We start from the raw sequence: 24,627 nt of genomic DNA on the forward strand, positions 1-24,627 counted from the left end.
TGGCATAAAGCTTGCAGCTGTGATTTTGTTGCTTCACGAAGATTACTCGAATTATTCAGCTGGATCCTTTGTGTTTCACAAAAATAACGAAGGCAACTGATGTGTGTGTGTGTGTGTGTGAGGAGCAAGTGTGTGTGTGTGTGTGTGTGTCGTCCCTGTGGATCTCCTCCGCCGAGATGTTGGCTTTGCTGAAAAAAGGGGCTGTAACGTGGTCATTGCTTCTCAACCTGGATTCAAGTGCTTTGAGCAGGGGGAAGCTTACAGACCACACACACACATGTTCGCACACACACACACACACACACACACACACACACACGGCTGCATCAGAGCTCATTAGTGCTGCTTAACTAGTTTAAAAAAAAGGTTGGTCTGTCCAAGCAGGCAGAAATAATTTCATTTCTTCTCTGCGATCCCCACGGTCACTCAGCGTGACGCCTTCATTCTGCTGATTCACTGTAATTAAGATATGAATGTTTCTGCGGCCCGGCAGCTGGGTTTCCCCCCCCCCAGACGGGGGGGTATTGGAGGATACTCACCAATGCTGCCTCTCTGTCTTCTCCTGCTTTTTGCTCTCATAGACCAGCGTCAGGCCCCAGCTTTTCACCAGCAGCAGCACAGAGGGAGGAAGACACGGCTGTTAGAAGATTACGGCGGGCCGAAGGGCGGCTGCTGGCAAAGGCACAGAACCTGGACTCCAGTCTGCCCTCTAGTTAAGTCTGAATGGATTGAGCGGTCGAAAGTTGACTTGGGAGTTGAAATCATGAAGCTCGTAACTCGATTAGCTCTTAATCGAATCAAATTTCCCCATTGAGCTGTATTCACGCTGTTTATCTGTTCAGGACGATCCAAAAATGTCTTTTATAAATAACAAATGATGTATAACAAAATAATAATGTATAATGAAAGAGAATGTAAAGAAATTAACCGGTTTATTAAGTGTGTTTACCTTGAAGATTGGACAAATATGACAGCGGCTTTGGAGGAGGTGGGGAGTTTTTTTATTTGGTGCTATATACTTAAATTACTGGCTCAACACTTAATGCTACACTTTATGGCTAACCTTTATTTATCGATGCCTTTCCTCTCTTTAAAACAATCAAACCACATGTTTTTCCATGATTTTCTCTAGGCTACCTAGCTGTGGGTGGCGTGTCCAGCTAATTTTAAACAGCAGTTCATGGACAGTGGCGGCCACATTGGTGTCAAACCCTCATCCTGGCCCCTCCTAACTCAGATCTCGACTAGAATCACAAAGCAGAAAAAAATAAAATAAAATAGACAAAATATTATGGAAAACTTGTAAGTTGAAGCACCCATAAGTCAAGGTTCCGCTGTATATTGTTTACATGCAGCATTAATGAAGCAAACATCAGCTGGTGCATTCAGAGACACCTGAAATTAAATGTGTGAGTGTTTTGGCTTAAAATCACAGTTGATGAAATGTCTGTGTGTGTTTTATTAGGGAGCAACCTACACTCATATGCTCAGTCTGATGAAGAGAAAGTGTGTGTGTGTGTGTGTGTGTGTGTGTGTGGGATGTTGCTGAACACACTCACCACGTGGGTGGCTGGAATTTCTTCTTGATTCCCAGATATATCTTCAGGTTCTTCACCGGCCACTCGTGTTCCCAGTTGTTACTCTGAGCGGATGGAAAGAAGGTGTGTGTGTGTGAGCAAACGAGCATCCAAAACACATGCGCACCCACACACACAAAAACACACACACACACACACGTGCCACTCACCCTGACATCCTTGTACATCCGCAGGGAGCTGGAATTTAGGATAAAGTAGCGGTCGTGGAAGCTGGCTGAGGGCAGTCCGACGCCCAGGATGCTCCTGCCCTCCCGGAATTTCATCCTGCCATGTTTGGACGGATCAACTTTACTCGCTGGAGGACGGGATTGGGATTTCGGTTAGAAGTCAGGCATGTGTGTGTGTGTGTGTGGGTGTGAAGACGGCGGTGGGGGGTGGGGGCAATGCTTACACAGGTAGATCAACATGGCCTCCATGGTGAGGTGCTTCTTGATCAGCAGGCGAGAGTCGGTGCCGAAGGAGGGCAGGATGGACAAGACCCGCTCCTGGTAGTGCAGGGGGCGCTCTGGCAGAAGAACGTGGGAAAAGGATGCTGAATTATCATAAAAAAATGTTTCAAAAAAAAAAAGAGGGTGAGCGCTGCATGGCAAACAACATACTATAGATTTTCAGAATTCCCCATTGACCTCAACTCAGAGTGACGGGAAATCCTCCAGACCCAGAAGTCTTACCAGAATCGCTTGCATCCTGGTGGGGAAACCAGATGGATGACATACTGCTTTAAAAAAAAAAATAAACTACTCGACGCCGCAAGAAGGTCTCAGACATACGGTCTCCAATTTTTCTTTGTTATCTAACAAACGGTTTGCTCGCGTGAAGCCATCCGGGGAAGAGAGGACAGAAAGGACCGGTGGGGGAAGGATTACGGCATGCAACAGCTTGAAGGAACGTCGCCTCACCCATTTCCTCCTTGCTGTTGACCTCCCAGCAGCTCCAGTAGTCTTTGCCCGTCACTGGGATGTTGCGGCGATCCAGGACGTCACACGTCAGCTCCGCTGCCGTCATGGAAGCGGGGATCTGGGGACGAACAGCATATTTATTTGGCAGTTCTTCTCAATGGGCGTGGAGTGAGAGGGATGGGGCTACCTTGACCAGCTGTTCGGCGTTCTCCATCTGCTCCAGGTACACCGAGTAGATGAAGTGTCCGCCGGGCTCGGTGCTCTGCGGCGTCACACGGGAAAACAGGAGCGGATCTGAGCTGCGGTGCGTATGCATGCTAAAACGAATGCTAACGCTATGTTATTAGCCAGGCACTCACGGGGAACTTCGTGTTGAGTTTCTCTCGCATTTCGATGATGAGGGTGATCTCCTCCAGCTGCTTCTTCAGCTGCTGCTCGTCCACCTGCAAGGAAAACAGGACATTTCAGGCATTGTGTATGTTTGCAAGAAGAGCAGGCGGGTGGGTCTGGATCTCATCCATCCAAGCACAAAAGACATGCACACACTCATAGCGGCTAAGGGTTCAGTTGTGTTTTTGAAGCTACCCAGTGTGATCCTGGGGTGATGAACAGAACTAATAATATATCAGATGAAGAGGAAATCCGAACAGCGTGACCCTGCGGGGGACGGCTGCCCCACCTTGAAGATGCAGGTGTAGTGCTGGATGAGGTCCTCCACGGCGCGCCCCGCCGTGTAGTCCTTCCCATCCATCTGGAAAAGCGTGGGGCCGAAAACGATGGCAAGGTTGTGGAGGTTCATCTGGTTCATGGCGGAGAACCGTTGCACACTGGGAGTTGGAATAAAATGGTGGAGGATGAGGATCTGTGTGCGTGTTTGTGCAGATGTGTGTGTGCATATGTGTGTTACTCACCAGTAGAGGTGGTTGATTAAGGCCTGTAGTGTGGCTTTGTTAAAGCGAGGCAGTCTGTTCAGCAGTGTTTGGTACTGGGAAATTTTCTTACTCTCATCCTGAATGGCTGGGGAAGAAAAGGGAGGAAGAAGGGAGGAGGAGGAGGAGGAGGAGAACAGGAGGATGATGAATACAAGGCAACTACTGAGGAAGAGGAGAAAGACATGTATGTGAGGAAGAGTTGGACAGAAGGGTTACAGTGCAAGAGCACGACGGAAGGGGTATCAATGGGAAGATAAGACAAGCAAAGATCGGCACACACACACACACACACACACACTCACTCACTCACTCACTCACTCACTCACACAAGCACAGACATACTGACAAAACATGCACACATACATACATGCACACACACACTCAAACACACTCACTCACACACAAACATACTGACAAACACCTGCACACATACAGTACCTTCTCACTCACTCACTGGCTCACACACTGTCTTACCGGCGGTGCTGAGCCATGTGCTGGCGTCCTCGGTGGTGAACAGCCCCTCCTCCAGCTCTCTGAAGAAGCGTTTGAGGGTGCTGGAGACGTCGTCCACCATGTGCTCGCCCTCCTTCAGCCGCACGCTGCGGGCGTCGCTACGGAAGCGGTCATAGAGTGCCGCCACGCGAGAGCTCACGCCGCTTTTGCGGTAGATTCCCTCGGACATCAGGCCTGAACGAAAGGCATCGCCATGCAAACGAGATGGATGGAAGGGTTCAGGTGCAGTGACATATAAACGGACACACACACACACACACACATACAGTATACACACATACTGTATAAATACATAAATACATCTGATGACCCCCATATGACCAAAGTAATAATATCACAACAATATTACAACAATACCACTTTCAACTTGCAAAATACATATTTTATTGCCTGTTTATATATTGTATAGTTATTTTATTGCCTATCTGTATATTTTATATATATTGTCTATTTTTGTACAGTTTTATGTTTGTTTGTCCAGGACTACAGATGGAAATTAGCTATGAGCTACAATCTGGTACAAACATCTCTGCCTCTGTGCTTAATGTAATTGTAAACTGTCCTAATAAACTTCTAAATAAACAAACAAACAAACAAACATATATACACATACAGGACTGTCTCCGAAAATTAGAATATTGTGATAAAGTTCTTTATCTTCTGTAATGCAATTACAAAAACAAAAATGTCATACATTCTGGATTTATTACAAATCAACTGAAATATTGCAAGCCTTTTATTTTTTTAATATTGCTGATTATGGCTTACATCTCAAGAAAACTCAAAAATCCTACATCAAAATACTAGAATATCATGAAAAAGTCATTTTTGTTTGTTTAATTGAATTACAGAAGATAAAGAACTTTCCTAATTTTCTGAGACAGTCCTGTACATACACGTGCACACAGACACATGCATACATGTATGTACGGTATATACATACACACATACACACATACATATGTACATATACAGTATTTAGACATATATACACATGCATATGCAATATATACACATAGCTACACACACATATACACACATATACATAAGAGCATATGCAATATATACACATATCCATACACAACCAAATATACTATACACACACACACACGTGTAGTTCAAAGTGTATTTCTTAAACAGCTTCTACCAACAGACAGATAAACAGACTGATGGATGGATAGACGGATAGAGGGATAGATAGCATCTCACCGCACTGTGTGATGTATCCGATACAGCTATGGACGATCACCGGTATGTCCATCTCAGTCAGCTGCTGCTGGCCCAGCGTGTCCCCGCCGCCTCTCGCCGCACCCTGGATGGCGCCGCACCAGCCGGAGAAGTCCAGCTTGCGTTCGCCCTCGATGTACAGCGTCCTGGGATGACAAGAAGAAGTGAAGATGAATGGGAGGTGAGGACCTGTGTGGAGGGGGGAATGGACAGGGTTCTCTCACCTGCCTCTTTCCACCAAAACCAGAACCTCGTTCTCCTGCTGGATGGCTGTGAAGCAACACAAACGTTAAATTTAAGCAATTTCCCCCTGGTGGATCAATGTACTATTTTGATTTCTTTTGTACAACCTTCATAGTGTGCGTGTGTGTGCATGTTCTCACAGAGTTCGTTCAGCTTGCGTAGGTGTATCTCCTCCTCCTGGCCGTTCTCTAGGCAGGCGTGCAGCGTGGACCCCGCCAGGGCAAACCAGCCTACCTTGGACGTCTGCAGGTTGAGGCCGTCTTTGCACCGCAGCCGCCCGATGCGCTCGAAGCTCAGCCTGAGCAGCGGCTCGGCCACAGCGGGCGTGATGCTCTACCAGAGGGGGTAGAAGTTAAAGCTTCACCGCCACCGAAACATCTCCCGTCATCTACAGAAACATCTGACCCGCTTGCTGTTACCTTGGCGAGGGACTTGACCCACTCTCCGTGCCCCTTGGGGTCGTCAGTGCCGAACAGGTAGAGACGCTCCGACTCGGAGTAGACCTCGAAGGTGTGCTCGTACCTGGGCGGGATCAGAGGATGGTTCAGAAGATGATGAATCCATCGACCATTTTACCACGCGTTATGTTTACAGTGATATCTACAGAGTGTCTCCGTACCCGTGCTTTTTGGGAGGGTCCACGGCCAGACAGACGATTTCCGTCGCCTTGAGAGCCCCGTTAGGGTTGGCGTTCCTATCGCTCTCGTAGTAGCTGAAGGTGCCGTCGTTCAGCGTGCACCAGCGCCGGCTGAACTCTGTGGGAGGAGGAAGAGAACGCCGTTTAGGATTCACGCCGCTGTCTGCACGCGCAGCGTTCCACGGTGACCGCCCCTACCCTCTCGGGCTTTGTGCTCGGTGACTGCCCGCACCATCGAGCCGGTCTTGAACAGGAAGCCGTTGTGAGACACGCATGGTGTTGCTGAGTAGTGCGCCGTCTCCATGTCGGATGCCACCTCCAACCGCGGCAGCTCTGCGGTTTTCAAAGTAAAAGCCTTATGACACGTTTCAATCGTCTAAACAAACACATGTCATCCTGGTAGGTAGGGGGCGGAGCCAACAGGTAGAGAGGCGGGGTTTTATGCTCGTAGGTAAACATGTACGTCTGGGTTAAATGTCCCCGCCCACATACTTCCCACGCCTGCTTGACCTGGATATTAAGCAACACGTCAACTAGGGGGCAGTGCAGAGGTCACTTCCTGGTTCAGTTTCAGATAATAACAAACATGGCGGCAGCCAAGGAGCTGGTGTTAAATGTACAAGACAAAGGCAGGGTCAGCAGCACAATGTTGTCTTCTTCATCCTTTCTTTGGTTGCACTTGCGCAAACTGTGAAACACCGCCCTCCCCTATGGATTCTGGCAGTATTGCTCCGTTTGGTGACGCATCAGTGAGAGTGAGGCAGCTCGTGAATGCAAAAGGAAAATTTAGAGTCCTCTAAATTGTTTTTGAGCCCACCTGTGTTGAGGTTGAGGCTCATCAGCTCGGCCTGCAGCGGCTGAGAGTGCGTGTTGGCCAGCGAAATCGGGGAGGGGCAGCCCGCCATGCCGGTAGAGCAGTTCACATCGGCGCCACAGAAGATCAGGCTCAGCGTCTCCAGCACATCACTGCTCTGCACGTTGATGCACAGTGCCTGGGACGGGGAGAGGATGACAGACAGGGTTATGGGTTGTCAAGTGCACACTTCAAGGCAAGTTCTGCTTTCATTGAGCAGGATTGAGGTGACAAGGAGAGCTTCCTGTGTTAGTTGCTATATTGCCACCCCCAGGCACACACACAAAACACACACAAACACACACACACACACTAATCCACTACTTTTTACACCAAAAATCTGTTATTATGTGGCAATACCATCTTAAGAACTGAATGAAGATTCTTGGAAGTCGACCGATAGTGAAGCCGTGCCTTTGGTGTGTGTGTTAGTGTGTGTGTGTGTGTTAGTGTGTGTGGCAACTGTTTCGACGATCTTACTTCGATGAAGGTGGTAATGGGGGAAAGGCAGGGGGAAGGGGCTTAGAAAACATATGACTAAGAAAAGGGGGTATTTTCACAGCTGAGGAAAATTTCACACAAGCAGACGCACGCACACACACACACACATGCATAAACACTCACTCACACACACACTTCTGTAAAAACCAGTGGGCTCTTTATTTTTGACACTGACTGAGAAATTCCACAGTGCAAGTGACATTTAGTGCCCCTCCCACACTTAAGCTATGTTGACACACACACACACACACACACACACGTCAAAAATGTCAACACTCACATCCATCTCTTTCTTCAGATGCACTATGAGTCTATTCATTCATTCAATCATTCAGCCTAAATTAACCTGATTCTCATTCTAACCTGTGGGCCTGTGTGTGTGTGTTTGTGTGTGTGTGTGCTTGATGTAGGTCAGCCAGCTGTGTACCATCAGCTCAGGGAAGTGGACCAATCAGATCACTTGACCAAAGGGGCAACAAGGGAAGAGGGCTGATTTTGTCGGTGGACACACACACACACACACACAAACATGCACGCATGCGGAGGAGACAAGAGGGGGAATTTGAGAATCTTACTCAACATCCCCAGAGAGCCAGGCAGAGAGATTTTATCTGGGTGTGTCTAAGAATCACAGCCCAACATCTGGACTCGCCATCACAGCGGACGAAGGGGGGGAAGGAAAATATTGTGAGGAGGAGATGAAAGTCTTCTTAGTCACTCATTCATTGGGGGATGGATTTGATGTGTGTGTGATGCCAACTCGCACACACACACACACACACACACACACACAAGGTCAACTTCCTCTGCCTGGTCGATTCCACTGTACGTTGAACACACCCACAATTTTACATTTACACACACACACATACGCACGCGCACGCCCACATATTAAATCCAGATGAGCATAGCCGTTCTTTTGCATATGTTACAGATGAATGTGTGTGTGATTGTAAATCTAGACAGGTGAAAGAGCAGAGAGACGCGAAAACACATGTTCAGTAGGGTGTTACATGGAGAAGTAACAAGTCTGTTTAACAGGAGTGCGTGTGTGTGTGTTTAAGGGGCGGGGTTGACAAATCAATAAAAAGATTTTTTAAACAACAGTGTTGTAACGCAGTAAAGACAGTGGATACGCCGCTCGTCAACTCACTCAGACATACACATACACACACAGACACACACAGCGGCGCGCTGCTCTGAGACGTGAGGAGGAATGTGGTTGTCCATTTGGGAGGAGAAGGAGGAAGAAGAGGAGGAGGGGTGACAATGGACTCAAGATGTTCTTGGTGGAAGGAGACGGTTCGTCTGGAAACCAGTTTGGAAAAAAAAAACAAACGGAGGAATGTTCCGGCATTCGAAACCCAGCGGGCCAAAATCTCCCCGACTGCTGGGATCAGTAGAGCACCATGGACATCACTCCCCACTTCCTAGGATGTCCGGCCTTGAGAGGGTTTCAGAAAAGGAAGAAGAAGAAGAAGAAGAAGAAGAAGAAGAAGAAGAAGAAGAGGCTGTGTGGGGGGGCAGGATGGGACAATGATGTCCTTTGATAGAGCTGATCTCATTAGCAGCCAAGCAGGGAGACCCCACGTGGACACACACACACACACACACACACACACACACACACACACACACACACACACAGGCCAACATAGACATGGGAGCTCACACCCCCCCGGATAGTGACAAAACAAGCAACATAGGCATTGGAACGCACACACACACACACACACACACACACACACACACACACACACACACACACACACACACACACACACACACACACACGCACACACACACACACACACACACACACGCCAACATAAGCATGGGAGTACACGCGTAGATAGTGACAAAACCAGCAATATAGGCATATAGGCATTGGAACACACACACACACACACACACACACACACACACACACACAGCAGACATGCACAGACACACAGATACTGGCAATACAGGCTGACATAAGCATAGGAGCGCACACACCCACAAACACACACATTTCAGGATGCATGTTGTCACAACGACGTGCACGGATTTCCGACCCCTGCGGGCCTGTAAGCTCATCTAATCAGGTTTATGAGAGCAGCAACCTCACGCATGCACACACACACAGACACACACACACTGTCACACAGCCAAAGTCCACTGACACTGGTTCCTGAATAAACCTGATGTCTTTGCCCTCAATGAAAACACACACTTGCATTCTTTAAGGGAGCTAATCTGCAAGAACACGCCAGCAGGAACACCACATACCTTCACCACCCTGTCCCGAGCCCAAAACCTCACCTGCTTATGCTATCGGCTCCCCAGGCTTCGTGGCCTTTGAGCGGTTGGCAGACAGAAAAGAGAAAAAGTTCAACAGAAAACAAAAAAAAAAAAAATTACATCTGAATCTCCTTCTGAGCGAGGGTGGGGAATTAAAGGTCCACTTCACAAGTGAAAACGGGCCCCGGGGAGCGAGGAGAGAAACTTTTCCTCAGCAAGTCAGAAAGCCAAACAATGAGGAGCGACGGGGAGGAGATAGAAAAAAGGGGGCGGAGCCACAACGCATTCTTGCCGGGGCAGGGAGACGTGATGTCACAGTGAGAAACAAAAAAAAAAAAAAAAAAAGGAAAACCAAACAAGAAATGAAACTGAGACCTGGGGCAAGAAACAAGAGGGCGACCTGGATTCAGCACCCTGCTGGAATTTAAGCCTTATCCTGCACACACACACACACACACACACATTTGCAATCAATGGGGGTTTTAGCACAGCCCTCTCCTGCAGGGGTGCATTTATTCAGGGGATTCACAATGTTTGACAGAGTAAGAGAAGGGGTAACAGGAAAGGAGATGCTATCTCACAGGAGGGGGGGGGGTGAAAGTGGGACGTCCTGCATGTGATTTATGAGTTTATTTCAAAACAGGGGTGGGAATGGAAGGGGGGGGGCAATGCCAGTCAGGTGGTGTGACTCACTTGCATACTTAGCGGCGAGCTAAGCCGCTAAATGAGCGAGCAAGGTCAGCGTGCACAAAACACCGAGACTTCCCAAAAGACCTACTTCTGGGGGAGGGGGTTACGAGAACACCAGGCCGGGGCCCCCGCCGCTCCATCAGGGAGTTCTCCGACTGCGACGTAATGTCTCCTTTCATTGAAGCGACTTTTTTTTTGGAGCACAGATGTTACAAACCGCTTATAACTGTGTTATTAACATTCTATAACAAACCACTTATAACTGTGTTATTAACATTAATGCACCCCCCCCTCCCCCGTTGTGAGTTGATTATTCCAGCCTTTTCTAATCCAGTGTCCCAGAAGTACGACGCACGTTTTGCAGCATTTTTGTTGTTTTTGCTAAATGACTCATAGCCTGATATGTATGTGTGTGTGTGTATATATATATCCATGACGATAGGTGGAAATAAAAAGGCAAAAAGGGTTGCAGCGGTTCCACCGCCCGTAAAATCAGAATGCCTCGTCTTTCACAAGACGCACTGACGTGCCCGGGAATCCCCGACCTGTGACCCCAGTGGCGTGCGTTTTGGACTCACGTTATCCAGTTCCTTCTGGTTCCCGTACAGCGGGTGGTACTTCCTGTATTTGCCCTGCCGGTACTTGTTGCTGATGAAGTGCCGGCGGTCGTCGCTGCAGCTGCACGGCGTCAGGGCTTCGCTTGGAGGAACGTTGGCGGCCCAGAAGCTGTTGGCCCGCTCATTGCCGACCAGCAGGAACACCTGGGTTACAGGTGACATGTTTTGGGGGGACAACTGAGATGTGCAGCTTCTGAACGGACCAAGACGTGCACGGGAAACAAACACGGAAACCAATGAGGTGATTAACATATATTTCTTTGATTTTGTTAAATTGGTGAAACTCTATGCCAGTGGTGAATTGTTGGGATGACTCTTTATTATGACAGGGTGAATTACAGCATGTCTCTATATAATGACTGAATGAGAGTTGAATGCCTGTATGTAGGGTAGGGGTGTCAAACATACGGCCTGCGGGCCGGAACCGGCCCGCAAAGGGGTTCGACCAGGCCCGCAGGATAATTTTGAAAGTGAAAAAAATGCATAAAAGACAAGGATTTATTTTTTTTAATTAAATGCAATTTAAGAATTTTCTGCTAGGGGGCGCACTATTTTGGTCAGAGTAGACGACAATCCGCATCACTGAGACGGACCAATCAGCAGACGTTATCAATGCACCACCTGCTGCTTGTTATGACGTTTTTTTCTACCCTGTTCTCCACCTCCCCGCTACGCCCTCATTAGCCAAAATGTCGTTATCAAAATAGAGAAAAGTAGTTAAAGAGTGTAGAATTTTCAAAGAAAAACGGACTACGCCCTATTTATTTACGGAGACGCATGGGAAACCTTCGTGCTTGGCGTGTTTGCAACAAGTTTCGGTATTTAAAGAATATAGTATACGGCGCCACTACGAGACCCATCAGACCGAAAAATATGACAACTTGCAGAGACAACTGAGAAGAGATAACATCAACGAATTGCTGGCCGGTCTGAGGAAACAGCGTCCACTTTCACCCATAGCCGAGAAATCAGCGAAGCGGCGGGAAAAGCCAGCTAGCTAATTGCTAGCGAAAATGTGCAATTTAAAGTTAGTCACCAGCTTCACTACAAACGAGTATGGTGGAATTCAATTTTCATGCAACTCCATACATTTTCAGTATGTATTGTATGTGTATGCATGTTTCATGTATGAAGTTTACACATTTACAGGACAGGTGAACACTTTCTTCCTTACACATTTAATAGCGCTCTTTTTAGTTTGTAGGGTGTAGGCAGGGATTCAATTCAGATTTTATATGCACATGTGTAAATGGTTTAAAAATCCCTTTCTTTATAAGTCTCATTTAATCTTAAAGTGCATTACTATATTTTTCAATACCAATTACTTGTTAAAGTTTTGTGCCTTTGTACAATCAGTGGGATCGCATGATCACATGATTGCAATGCATACATGTGAATGATAGAAGTAAATTTCACTTTTGTCGAAGGAAATATGAGGTGTTTCATGAAATGTTTTGTAAAGGGATTGTTCATGAAATTTCAAGATTTTCCTAATGTTCTTGTACTTCTTTACACCAAAACACAGGAAAGACATTATATTTTGGTTATTTATTGCTGAGTACGCCATTATTTTAACGGTCCGGCCCACTTGACATCTACCTTGGCCGTATGTGGCCCGCCATGAGAAATGAGTTTGACACCCCTGATGTCGGGGAACCCTAAGAGAACCCGGGCAAGCGACAGTTTTCTGTGTAAGTGTCGGCAGATGTACCTGCATGAGCTCCTCTGTCCAGACCTTTCTGTCCATCGTCAGACTCCGTACCTTGGAGATGCTGGGCCCCAGGCCTCGGTGCTCGCCTGCGGCACATTTAAGTAAATGCCAATCTCCAGGAGCGATTGAAATAAACCAACCGAACGGATGCACGAATATCCGCACCTGCGCAGCGTTTGCAGACCACCACGCACAGGTTGATGGCCGCCCACTCCGGCTTGGGAGCCCCACAGTCGGCGCAGAAACTATTGCTGGGCTCGGCCCAGAGCCGATCGGCAACCTCCTTGTTGGACAAGGCCTCGCCGATGGAGTCCAGCATGGCGTCCACCCACTGCTCCCTCAGCTGCTCCGACTCCGCTACAAAACTGCGAAGGGACACCAAGATGCGGCCGAGCGTTAATCCTGACATGACGGTGCCCGGCAGAAAGGATCGGCTCCCCGGGCCTCCTTCCTGCGTATCCTTACGCCTATCGGTCCGATGCAGTCTGACTAACACGGCTCTTGATGTGCTTGGGTGTCACAAATAGACCAGAGACTTCCTCCTCTGGGTCGGATCATTTCTGCAAAGCTTAAAAATAATACTGAGATTGGAGTCACAAGGCCGTCTCAGAAAAGAAAACACGCACACACACGAAGATCTACCAAAATATGCAGAGACATACACACATCCCGGGGTGGAAACAGTGGGACCGCGGCACACACACACACACACACACACACACACACACACACACACACACACACGCTTGCACCCAAACTCATATACACTGGGTGTCTTTTGATGAAGATCCTCCAAAAATGCAGACATACACACATCTCCAGTGAAAACGGTGGGACACAAGCGCACACTGACACACACACACAAGCACGCGCACACTGGATGTCTTTTTGATGAAACACATCCCCAGTGAGACAGCGGGACACAAGCACACACTTCGACACACACACACACTTCCTTCAGTGCACGCGCGCGCGCACACACACACACACACAAAATAAGTGTTTTGATGAAGATCCTGCCAACATGCAGAGACATACACACATCCCCAGTGAAAACAGAGGGACAAGAGCAGACACTTGGACACACACACACACACACACACACACACACACACACACACACACACACACACACACACACAGAGCCTGAACTCAGCTTTTTTTTCCCTCCCTGTCAAAGCTAAGCCCTTGCGCTGCGTGCCTCAAACTGTCAGCCAAAAAGAACATGCAAACACACACACACACACACACACACACACACACACACACACACACACACACATACACACACACACAAAGGGCTTTTCATGGCTCCTCAAAGACACCCCACTGAAGACAGAAGAGCGACCGAAATTCCCACGAGACGATATGATCTAATTTTACGTGAGAATAACACATTTTTGGGCAGACAAATGAGGCATTAATAACACCTGGCACCTGAAAATGCGATACGGCGTTGTGAGGTCAAAGCTCCGCCGATCCGTCACCTTCACATTTCCCACGTTCATCTCGATGGCTGTGATGCCCACCCCTATTCGGTAGTCCTGGGACAAACACACACACAATTCATTGCATTGATTCTATTTTGAGGATTTTTGCAAATGAGGTTACGCAAGAACACGAAGAAGGGACACTTCTAGAAGATAAGTTCCCAGGAGGGAAACTCACCTCCATGTTCTTGTAGAGGAAGACCTTATCAGAGGCGACAACGGTGTAAAGTTTGGAGCGGAGCCCCTTGAGCTCCAGGTAGCCCTTGAAGTCCGGCATGAGCGGCGAGCCCGGGCTCATGGTGCTGCGACCGTGGCGCCCCCTGGTGCAGTCCTGCAGCACGGCCACCCACTCGTTCCTCTCCGCTGGAAGTTTGTGCATGAGAAGCGGCGGTGAAGGTCCACGTCGCCGCGTATCGTCGCACGATAAACACGGACTCACGCGACGCACCTTCGTTTTCGGCCCTGAAGGCGAAGGTGCGGCCGCCGGTGACCACCTCGAACTTCAGCTCCCCGACGGCGTTCACATTCGTGATCGAAGAGGTCGCGATGGTCCTCTTGGAATAGACTTCCTACGAGGGCGAACGGCAACACTGACACACACACACACGTGCCTGCACGCAGGGTGTGTGCGGGCTCACATATTTGTCGAATGTTACAAATACACCTGCGGGCGTCCGTACCTTCTCGCTGTCGAAATACCTCAGGTAGTCCACGTCCAGCTTCACCCATCGTCTCTGGTAGTAAAGGGCCCTGGAGACATGCAAATACGGTGGGTGTGTTCACTCAAGTGATGAGTGTGTGTGGCGTGTGTTCACCCGAGTGTGTATGGGTTGCGTTCCTACCCCTGCGGTGGATTCTTGTCCAACCAGCCCATCTTTATGACAGCATGCAGGTGTGACGTATCCTCCCCGGGAGCCGAGGTCCGTCTGCCGCTGCTCGGCAGGTAGACGCTGCTCTGCAGGCTACTGAGGCCAGAATCCACCCACTCGGCAGGGCTGTGAACGGTTTAGGAGAAGAAAAAACATTTAAATCATGATTTTGAAAAGATTATTCCTTCATACATTTTCTAAACCGCCTATCCTGCATTTGAGGGTAACAGGGAGAATGATACCTATCCCCGCTTCGATTGGACGGGAAGCGGGTTCACCCTGGGCCAATCACAGGGCCACATATTGTATGTGCAACCATTATATAGAGACAAAATTCTGAACAACGTGCCAATGAACCTCCGGTCTGTTTTTAGCCTGCGGTAACAGCAAAACCACTGATGGGTATCAGTGGTTTGGAGACAGCTTGAAGACAGGGGAGGGAAGCCTCATCAGAATCAGTCAAGCATGGCTTTGCAATTTCATTTACTCAATTGCTTCTCAAATAGTGGGGCGATGCCATGGGGGGCGCGTCTGACCCTGGGAAACACGTTTATGGTCTAGTATTAGTTCTATGGCATAGGTTTTTTTTTCCGCAGTGAGCACACACACACACAGCACAGAGCAGGAGATATGAAGTGCAGTGAATAAACCCTCAAGAGACGCCATGGAAAATATTTAACAGGGATGATAAGAAAAGCGATGAGAGACAAAGATAATGGGACAAACGAAAGTCAGCTGAAAGCTACGACGAGGAAATATGATTTAGCGTAAGTAGCGCTTGGCTTCACTGTGACCACGGTGGGAGATGAGGAAAGACCGGTGTGTTTACTGTGGAAAAATGTTGGCAGCGACCAGCATGAAGCCAAATAAATTGTCGCTTAAAGACATTATACCCCTATTACACTGATAAGCCGCTTGAGTTTTTTCAAAGAAAACGTGACGAATATTGCCAACAATCATCCCGCCATGTGAAAGCACTTTCAGTGAACCAGCGAGCACTGTTATCTTAAAAAAAAAGGCAATAAAGTTATTCTTTGTTGCAAGTTGATCTATATTTCTATAACGATACAATGGTGTGCAGAGGTGTGCGTGGAACAATTTTATAGACAATGATACAATTTACAGTCAAGGCGGAGAGCGCAAAATGTTTTGTTTTTCCCAGGGGGTGACGTAACAGAAAATAATTGAGAAGGACTGGTTTAATTCAACTGGAAACTATGTGTGGATGTGTGTGTGTGTGTGTGTGACTCACTCTTCGTCACCCAGCAGCTCGTCATCGCTGCACAGCGAGCTGTAGCGCCCCTTCGCCATACTCGGCACTTGCAGGGACATTTCCTGCGGGAGCAGAGAGCTGAACGTCAGAATGTCGGTTTAGTGGCAGCAGCGGCGTTTTGGGTAACTCCAATAGCGCCGCACCCTGTCAGGCGTCTTCACCGGCTGAATGAGCGTGTAGGTCGCGCCTGGTTCCTCGTAGTCGTCTGAGTCGTCATTGGCAAAACACAAATCTGGAGGAGGCGGGGAATTGCAAGGGTTACTCAGCAAAATAAGACAAAAATACAGATTGAAAAACATGTTTCTATGACCTCCCGGATTTATCCGTTTTTTTTTTTTTTCTTCTGCTTTGTACTTTCAATAACGACTTCAAAAAAGATTTCACATCCAAGCTGAGGATTTCCTGCGGCGGATTATGCAAAGCTGCAGAAATACTTAAAAAAAAAGGGGGAAGTTGAAAAGGAGCAGGAAGACAAAGACTGAAAGTTTATAAGGGTGTAAAAAACAAAAATAAAAGCGTGGAAGATTTGGTTCTGGGTTGCGGCCTGTGGCCTCTGACCCCTGAGCCCCCGACCCCCGGTTCAGGGCCGTTTTAGCAGGTAAGTGCATTGGTGTTTCCACACAGTAAGTTCAGACTCACAAGGGTTCTGGGGGGTTTGAGAGCTCCTCCTGGACGGCAGGACCTCCAGGTGGGCCGACGCCCGTCGGGTTTCCTGAGCCTGCGTCGACCTGCTGCTCCGCGGCGGGACCTGCGGCGCCTGCTCCTTCTGCATCTCCTCCGTGCCTGAGCCGGTGGAAGGAGGGCTACATGGGAGGAGGGGGGGCAGATAGAGATGGTCAACCTTCGATCCAGCTCTCCACCAGCAGGGATGTTCCATCTAAACTCGACCAGATCATGGGAACGAGACGCTCTGGAAATGACCCCCTTGCGCTCTTACTATCTAACCATGGCAAGGCTGAAGACCCCCCGACCCCCCCTGCACATCCTTGGACCGTCGCCGTGGTGCTGGGATTCACATTTGGTGATAACTAGAAGTTCAACGTCAAACTTCCTCCTGGGTGTGCTCCGCCTGCTATGGGTTTCGTCATCACGGTTTTACCTTTTTTGCAAACCCCCCTAGCTTGCGGTGGCCGCACACACACATATACACAAACACACACACACACACAATGTACTCTGCACAACCAGGAAACCGTCCAAGGTTTGTTTCTGTTCCACATTTCGGCAGTGAAGGATTTGGCATCAGAGTTGAGGGGAGACGGCAACTCGGATACGTCGGGACGACACACCGAGATATCGCAACGTCGAGGCGTTGAGGCCGGAGGCGTGTGTGAATTTTTAAAAAGTGAACTGGTGTGATGTTAGAGCGATCCTCTTTTTACACCAAAAAAGAATAAGAGATCCACAATGACGGGAAACTGACCTGACGAAACGGTTCCTCCTGGTTCTCAGAGGAAGCAGGCTGAATGGGGGGCCGAACATAAAACGCTATAATTACTCTCCTTCCCCTCTGGGCGAGGTGCCATGAGGCCGATGTAAAATACACCAGAAATGGCGCTTCGACAGCGACGGTCGTCTCGACAGAAAAATAAACTTAAAAACAGCCGTGCAACATGTTGGGAGGCTCAGACATCTAGAGCCTCTGAGATGAACATCTAGCTCTGGAAAAAGGGAACACGGACTGGAAGTGAAATAGATAAAGAGATGGAGACGAGGCTTGCAGGTGCAAAACGGCGAGCGAAGACGCGATGTCAACGGTACCTGTCCGGTCACGCTGGCCACGAGTCCTTGCCCATGGCAACGGCTGAGTTGTAAAAAAAAAAAGCACCTTTATAGCCAGAAGACGGGGTTTGAAAAGCAAAACAAAAAAAAAGGAGAGGAGGAAGTAGCACGTTTACCAGCAGCGGGGAGGAGGAGACGAGGAAACGCTCTGGTTTATCTGATCCTCCTTCTTCCCCTCGCACTGTCCTGACAGACAGCAGGAGGACCCAGAAACGTACCTCTCCGCTGGAGACTTTCTCCCACCCCCGCGGCCCCCCCTCGGCAACGTTGCCGCCTTCAGCCGGTTCTGGGCCAGAATGCAGAGCGAGCGCGATTTTGTCGCAGAGTGGAGGCTCCCTGGGAACCCCCTCTGTCCACCTTTTACCGGTGACGCAGCACAAAGTAGACGCACATTAACATTCAAGGCAATGGGTGACCTGCCAAAACACCAATGCTCACAAGGAGCTGTGAAAAAGAAAACACAAACACAAGCCTCCCCCGATCTCTCCGGGTGTGAAACACAAGAGACCTTCGAATGCGATGCGTAGAGGTTTCAGAATTGAAGGCCGATTTCTCGGTCGGATGTTTTTAAAGCCGTGCACTAAAACCCGGGCCGTTTTCTGGCGGGCTTTGGCTCCGCAGACACCTTTGTTTGTTGGTTTGTAAAGTGCAACGACGTCGACAGTCTATGGGTGCATTTGCACACCATTTCCAGTAGATAGCAGTGTCACGCAGTTTAACCCCCGCTTCTACACACACACACACACACAAACACACCAGTTGATCCGAGGTGCATTCAAGTGCAATATAAATACATCAATAATTTCTGAATTTAAGTCCGCCGGGGTTTACAAAGCAAAACATGTAAAAAAGCAAACACCCTGGAGCAGATCAGCTGATGCTGTTGCCTTTAATGAACTCAAAAAGAGTCAAGAGTGATCAAAGAGTCAGTTTGATCATTTTTTTCATTTTAAATTATTCATTTGCTTTTCCTCTCCTCCACATTTAAAAAAAAATATATTTTGCAGGTCCCTCTCTGTGCATCATTACATGAAAGTGAGGAAGATTTTTTTAGCCGGTTGCTAATATATTGGAGCCAAATTAGCATGAGACAGATTCTAGTCAAGAGACCCTTACCTGTGTGGGGTGGGCGTCTGCAGGGAGCTCCTCTGTGGGACGGGCGGGGGGCCTTTAGGGGGGAACCCTGTCTTTGGGGGGAGAGGCGGAGCGTTTCTCACTCTGCTCGGGGAGACAGGCGCCGTCCTCCTTCTTCCATCGCTGCCTGAGCTCCGGACAGGGAGCCGAGCAGGCGGCGGCGATGTGGGCGAGGACGAGCTTTTCGCGTCGGGATCCCTGGCGGCGGTGAAGCACTGAGGGGGGCAGTTGAGGGTGCTTCGCGGAGGAACCGGGGGTAAAGGGACGTCACAAGCCGGGGAGATCCGGGGGACGGCGTGGGAGTCTGTCGCGCTCACGCGAAACTTAGTCCTCTCCTTCGGCACCGGCCTCTCCCCCTGGCCGTCGACGCCCTCTCGCCCTCGTCCGCAGGGCTCCGGTTTCTGTTTCATCTCTCCTCCTCCAGTGTACTCATTCGTCCTGGAAACTTGTCTTTCCTGCAGAACCGGATAATTCTCTTCTTTAATTGAGGGCACCGCTGATGATTTGGCGTAATCTTTCTCCGGTTCTGCCTGTGCATGTTTTTCCAGCGGTAGGTGCACGGGGTTTTCTTGTTGCCCCGCCTCCTCCGGCTCAGGGTCTGCCATGCCGCCTCCGAGGCCAGCGTCAGGGTCCGCTTGCGTCGCGGCGTGCTGGTGGCCCTGCGATTTCCTCAAGCTGGCCAGGATGCGCCTCCGGTGACCCGGCAGGGTGACGCCGAAACTCTCCAGCTGCTCCGCTGTGATGTTCATGCATTCCCTCGGCGACGACAGCCCGGCGCTCAGGAAGGCCTCAGAGTACTGCTCGAGTCGCAGCCCGCACAGCCAGTCCCACACCGAAGGCTGAGACATGGCCGCCTTGACAGCGAGGGGGTGTCTCTCTGACGCACAGTCAGATCATGGCGCGTGCAATCTGTGGAGGACGGAGAAACAAATGAGGTTTCAATATTTCAACATTCCAAGACGGAGTTGGACTTTTTATTCTGTGCTTGCAGATGCATTGATTAAAATGCATATGCTCCCTTTTATTTTGCTACCTATGGTTGGCAAAATTAGAATTTAATTGTACTGGGAAACGTTTCCAGACACATGACATATATACACTTTGAATCTTGAATCTCTGATCATGGCTGGCTTTTTACAACGGCAACCAGAAGTTGGCCACCAGCATGGTGTTGAACGGGTCGGAAGGCAGGAAGTTGCATGAGTAGCTTCAGTTTTACGACAAAATCCATCATTTGGAGCGAGAGTTTAGAGTGTTTGGCCCGTTTTCCCGATTTTGGTGACTTCTCATTACTGAAAGGATTAATATTCCACCAGATAAGATAGACTTCATCGATCCCGAGACAGGGAGTCTCAATTGTCTCAGCAGCATTACCGGGTATAAAAGTGTGGAGCAAATAATAATAGAAGAATATTCAAATTAAGATATCGATCCAAAATGTACAATACATACACAAGAATGCAAAAATATGAAAATAGGACTGTAATTTCCGGACTATAAGCCGCTACTTCTTTCACACACTTTGAACACTGCGGCTTAAACAATGATGCGGCTAATTAATGGATTTTTGGGGGCTAACAAGCTTCATGCCACTATCATTTCATAATCTTTGTAGTTAACAGTTAAGACAATTTATATTTCATTGTATTTCTTATTCTTCCTCCTCCCAACTATTATCTATTACTGTTATGTTGTTGCTTGAAACTCAGGCACAACAATTTCCTTCGGGATAAATAAAGTTGTTCTCATTCTCATTTTGCCTCGGCACATCAGACCAATGAAATTAGTGTTCAATTTCAACACCAAAAAAGACAACTTTAATGGTTTTAGTGCACAGCAGGAAGACAAAGATATCAATCAGCTGGAGTAGGACAAAGCAGGGATAGAAAATGTATGGAAGGATGGATGGGCGGACTTTTGCTTGCGTTATTTATCATTAACTTTTTCATGAGCCCGTTACAGGCACAGATTGGAAAAAAGCATTTCCCATACATATTTGTGGATGTTACCGGAATGCATTTAATTAAAAGTTTTAAAAAATGTTTCTGTGTGAATATCTCATGTTACAACATGGACACCTACGACTTATACACAATTACGCCCAATATATCTATGCATATATTTGTTTATTTTTAGCTGGTGCAGCTAATATTCAGACGCTTTCAACAGATTGTAAATTACGATAAAAGAAATGCCGGTGTTCCGTGCCGTGACTCATCTCAGTGCCTTAAACACACGAGTGCTTTCTCAGGATCCCACCAAACCCCCTGACACCAGCGGCGCCCACCGAAAGTCATTTGTTTATTCAGTCATTCATGATCCATACCATTTGACCTGCACTTAGGGCCATGGAGATGCTTATATGGAGCCCATTCACCATCTCATTCACACATCTGTACAATGTAGGGTCTCAGATAAATCTCCTGCATGCTTTTGGACTGCGGAAGGAACCCAAAAGGAACCCCATGCGGACACAGTGAGAACATGAACACTCCACGGTGGAAGCTAACCAGCTAGGATTCCAACCAGGAACCTTCCCACTGGGAAGAGGAAGCACTGACTGCAGCTCCAGTGCCGCCCTCAAAGATATTTTTGACACTGTTGAAGCTATTTAAAGCTATGAAATCATACTCTCGTGTGAAAGCTTTATTTGGATTTCTTGGTGGACTGACGTTAAGAGCCAGTGATGCTCAAAGTCCCCTGGTGGTCATTAGAAGGCATTGCAGGAGAGCTTCATGAAGTTCAAAAAATATCCAGTTGAAAAATTGAATGATTATTATTTTATTAGACAATTCAAATGATGCAACTGATCAAAACTGACACACACAAACTAACTAACGTATGATTCCACCACCCAAGACTTGAAGTCCTCATCCTGAACTGGAGAAGCCTGGTTGCTCAACAAGTTCTGAGCCGCAATGACCTTTTCATGTTTCACACCTCACCCACCAACCCGACCACCCACACACAACCACACACGCACGTACACGCACACACATGCATGCATGCACACACACACACACAGACACACATTTCAGCGAATGATAAAGAACACAGACTCACATTGACAGAAGGACAGCTGTTTTTCCTGTGAAGAAAAGAAGCCAGTGAGAGATGAGCTGATACCTTCTGGAGGTCGAGGAGTTCAGGAGGTCCACCTCCACATGCAACGACAGACAGTGTCTGAACTCCACGTCAACTTTGTCTGATCTTTAATGATGATTTAGCGCAATAAGTCAAATAATCCGTTACCGCGCGAGGCGTGTTCAACCGTTTGCGAGTTTCCGGCAAAAGGTCATCAGGACCAGAGGGGACGGCGCAAACCTAATCAAGCAATGGTTCCTTCTACGAAATGAGGAACTCAGAAAAACCCCTCAGGATGTGCAGCACATCTTGCATGTGCATAAAAAATTAGAAGATAATTTTTTGCATCTCAAAGCTACAAAAAAAGCACGAGATTCATTTATCAGTATCCCAAAGGAACCTTCTGAGGCAGACCTCGGAGGGAAACCGAAGGCCGACTGGACAATTTCAGCTTCCATTTCTGCTGTATCATAACTGAGGACGATAAAAGCGGATGCCCCACCCCAGAAGTCATCTCCTCTTGACTTCAAACTCGGCTTGTTTTTACCAAGGGCTATCAAGAACGGCCAAACGGAATCGGACAAATCGGAATTAAACAGAGCACGACAATCGACTTCGGGCTGCAGACAGGGGTTTCCGACCTAAAACAGAAAATCTAGGACGAACCAACAAACCACATTGGCGCGATGTACGATACGCTCGAGTCCACCATCAAAGCGAGGCGCGGACGTCTGAGTCAGAATGCAGGAAATTAGTGCTTCTGCATCTTCACGCTGAACCACAGTGACGTCAGGCACCGCGACTTCCTGCGTCTTCGCCTGCCGGACCAATTGCCCGCTACGGCCGATTCATTTTGTTGTGTTCATCAGTATTTTTCGGGTTATCTTTCATAGTCAGCTCAACTCTTCATCAGCTGCTGACAAGGTTTCTACCTCTAACCTCACCTCCCCCCCCCATAGTATTACTACATTATCTGCCAGTTTCCTGCCAGCGTGAACATTTCAACACGATTTATCTCCTCACCTCAACCTCTTCCCCGACCCGGCCGCAGAACTGCCAATGACAGCCTGTCTGTGCCGTCCCTCACAATGGAGTATTCTGTTGCCTTAGCACTCGTGCACGCGTACATGCACGGGTACACGCACCCACGCACACACACGAAAGGCAAGGAAATGCACGGTGAGGGCACGCTGTCCCCGGACACCCACTCTGAAACAAGTGCTACGCTAAAGAATGGGTGCTTGTTTGGTTTGTTAACCGGCTCTTCTCAGAGGTTCTCTGCAGGGATGGGACTTGAAGGCGACATTATTTCATGAAGCTGTGGTGTTTGAACACCTTCACGGAAAAGGAATGGATGAGGCGCCAAGAAGGAGCGTAGAAGGTACAATGACAATTCGCACAATGACAGAGTAGAATGTGGACTGTGGTCACACGTTTCGCTATTTCATGTCCTCTTGACTTATAAAAGGACCACAAGGACCGCAGCAACATCTGGAACCCACCAGGGTGTAGCTCCGCATGAGTTCCCCTCCGCAATGGTGACTTTCCAGCTCAACTAACCAGCCTGAGAACGCTGTCGCTGAGAACAACACTCCTCATCAGAATTAAACCTGCCTTTCTTTCTTTTTATATGACCCAACAGCTGCTACATTTTAGCACGGTTGTTAGCACAAGCTCCTCTTGCTTGTTGTCACAAGAAACCACAGACGGAGCAGCAGGTCCACCATTGCCTCCGTGTCCTCCATTGTTTGCGTGCTCAGCATCAAAGATTAAATCTAATCACCAAGCCGTTTGGTGCAACCACCCAAACCCAGTCGAGCTCCATCATGCTAGAACTGTCTCGGAAAAAGGTGGCTCCGCTTCCAGGAAAACCCGGGGGGCATCGACGAAGCGCAGGCAATCTGAATACTAAAGGCTGTCATGCCGCGGGAGCTGGTCTCCGTGGCAACACCATAAAACATGTCAGGATCTCAAGAGATAAAAGCAGGTCAAACATTTAGAGGACACTCAACCTTCACAATTAGCATAGCAACTGGGGAGTTTGGTGCCTTGCCCAAGGACACTTGGGCACACAGACAGGACGAGCAGCAGCCGTTTTGATTCATTAATTCCTCTACCTGGATCGGAAAATTTGGGGTTCGACCTTTATTTTCTCTGACAAGCGATGCAAAAGTTGTGCACGAATCGTTCAAAACTAAAGAGTCGTTTCAACAACTCACCAGTCACGATTCCTCATCTCTATTAACCCACTTACTCGTCCCCGCTAGGCTTCTAGATAGCTGAATATAAGG

The 24,627-nt window shown here is 48.4% G+C and overlaps 1 protein-coding gene across 7 annotated transcripts in view; it reads right to left on the reverse strand.

The window, feature by feature from the left end:
* The window catches only part of arap1 (ArfGAP with RhoGAP domain, ankyrin repeat and PH domain 1), a 31,724-nt gene that overhangs the window by 2,967 nt on the left and 4,130 nt on the right, over nucleotides 1–24,627 (reverse strand). For 3 of the 7 annotated variants that reach the window (XM_086143584.1, XM_086143580.1, XM_086143582.1), the window contains exons 2-30: nucleotides 19,235–20,161; nucleotides 16,976–17,139; nucleotides 16,480–16,568; nucleotides 16,316–16,398; nucleotides 15,037–15,189; nucleotides 14,875–14,944; nucleotides 14,643–14,763; nucleotides 14,373–14,557; nucleotides 14,142–14,248; nucleotides 12,870–13,069; nucleotides 12,705–12,790; nucleotides 10,955–11,137; nucleotides 6,867–7,041; nucleotides 6,248–6,382; nucleotides 6,032–6,167; nucleotides 5,832–5,934; nucleotides 5,553–5,745; nucleotides 5,394–5,439; nucleotides 5,152–5,315; nucleotides 3,904–4,116; nucleotides 3,409–3,514; nucleotides 3,177–3,324; nucleotides 2,857–2,940; nucleotides 2,685–2,759; nucleotides 2,498–2,615; nucleotides 1,990–2,103; nucleotides 1,748–1,893; nucleotides 1,560–1,642; nucleotides 540–599 (exon numbers count right to left, since the gene is read on the reverse strand). In XM_086143584.1, the coding sequence (XP_085999710.1) occupies nucleotides 540–599; nucleotides 1,560–1,642; nucleotides 1,748–1,893; nucleotides 1,990–2,103; nucleotides 2,498–2,615; nucleotides 2,685–2,759; nucleotides 2,857–2,940; nucleotides 3,177–3,324; nucleotides 3,409–3,514; nucleotides 3,904–4,116; nucleotides 5,152–5,315; nucleotides 5,394–5,439; nucleotides 5,553–5,745; nucleotides 5,832–5,934; nucleotides 6,032–6,167; nucleotides 6,248–6,382; nucleotides 6,867–7,041; nucleotides 10,955–11,137; nucleotides 12,705–12,790; nucleotides 12,870–13,069; nucleotides 14,142–14,248; nucleotides 14,373–14,557; nucleotides 14,643–14,763; nucleotides 14,875–14,944; nucleotides 15,037–15,189; nucleotides 16,316–16,398; nucleotides 16,480–16,568; nucleotides 16,976–17,139; nucleotides 19,235–20,100 (4,406 nt within the window). In that variant the 5' untranslated portion in view covers nucleotides 20,101–20,161. Of the gene's footprint in view, nucleotides 1–539; nucleotides 600–1,559; nucleotides 1,643–1,747; nucleotides 1,894–1,989; nucleotides 2,104–2,497; nucleotides 2,616–2,684; nucleotides 2,760–2,856; nucleotides 2,941–3,176; nucleotides 3,325–3,408; nucleotides 3,515–3,903; nucleotides 4,117–5,151; nucleotides 5,316–5,393; nucleotides 5,440–5,552; nucleotides 5,746–5,831; nucleotides 5,935–6,031; nucleotides 6,168–6,247; nucleotides 6,383–6,866; nucleotides 7,042–10,954; nucleotides 11,138–12,704; nucleotides 12,791–12,869; nucleotides 13,070–14,141; nucleotides 14,249–14,372; nucleotides 14,558–14,642; nucleotides 14,764–14,874; nucleotides 14,945–15,036; nucleotides 15,190–16,315; nucleotides 16,399–16,479; nucleotides 16,569–16,975; nucleotides 17,140–17,759; nucleotides 18,194–19,234; nucleotides 20,162–22,315; nucleotides 22,357–24,627 lie in introns of those variants that run through there. The other 4 variants (XM_086143581.1, XM_086143583.1, XM_086143586.1 and 1 more) reach the window with 4 other exon arrangements.

The sequence above is a fragment of the Fistularia commersonii genome, chromosome 3, assembly GCF_037954325.1.
Source record: "Fistularia commersonii isolate RoL2024-O1a breed Wild chromosome 3, RoL_Fcom_v1.0, whole genome shotgun sequence".
In the NCBI taxonomy this organism is placed as follows: domain Eukaryota; kingdom Metazoa; phylum Chordata; class Actinopteri; order Syngnathiformes; family Fistulariidae; genus Fistularia; species Fistularia commersonii.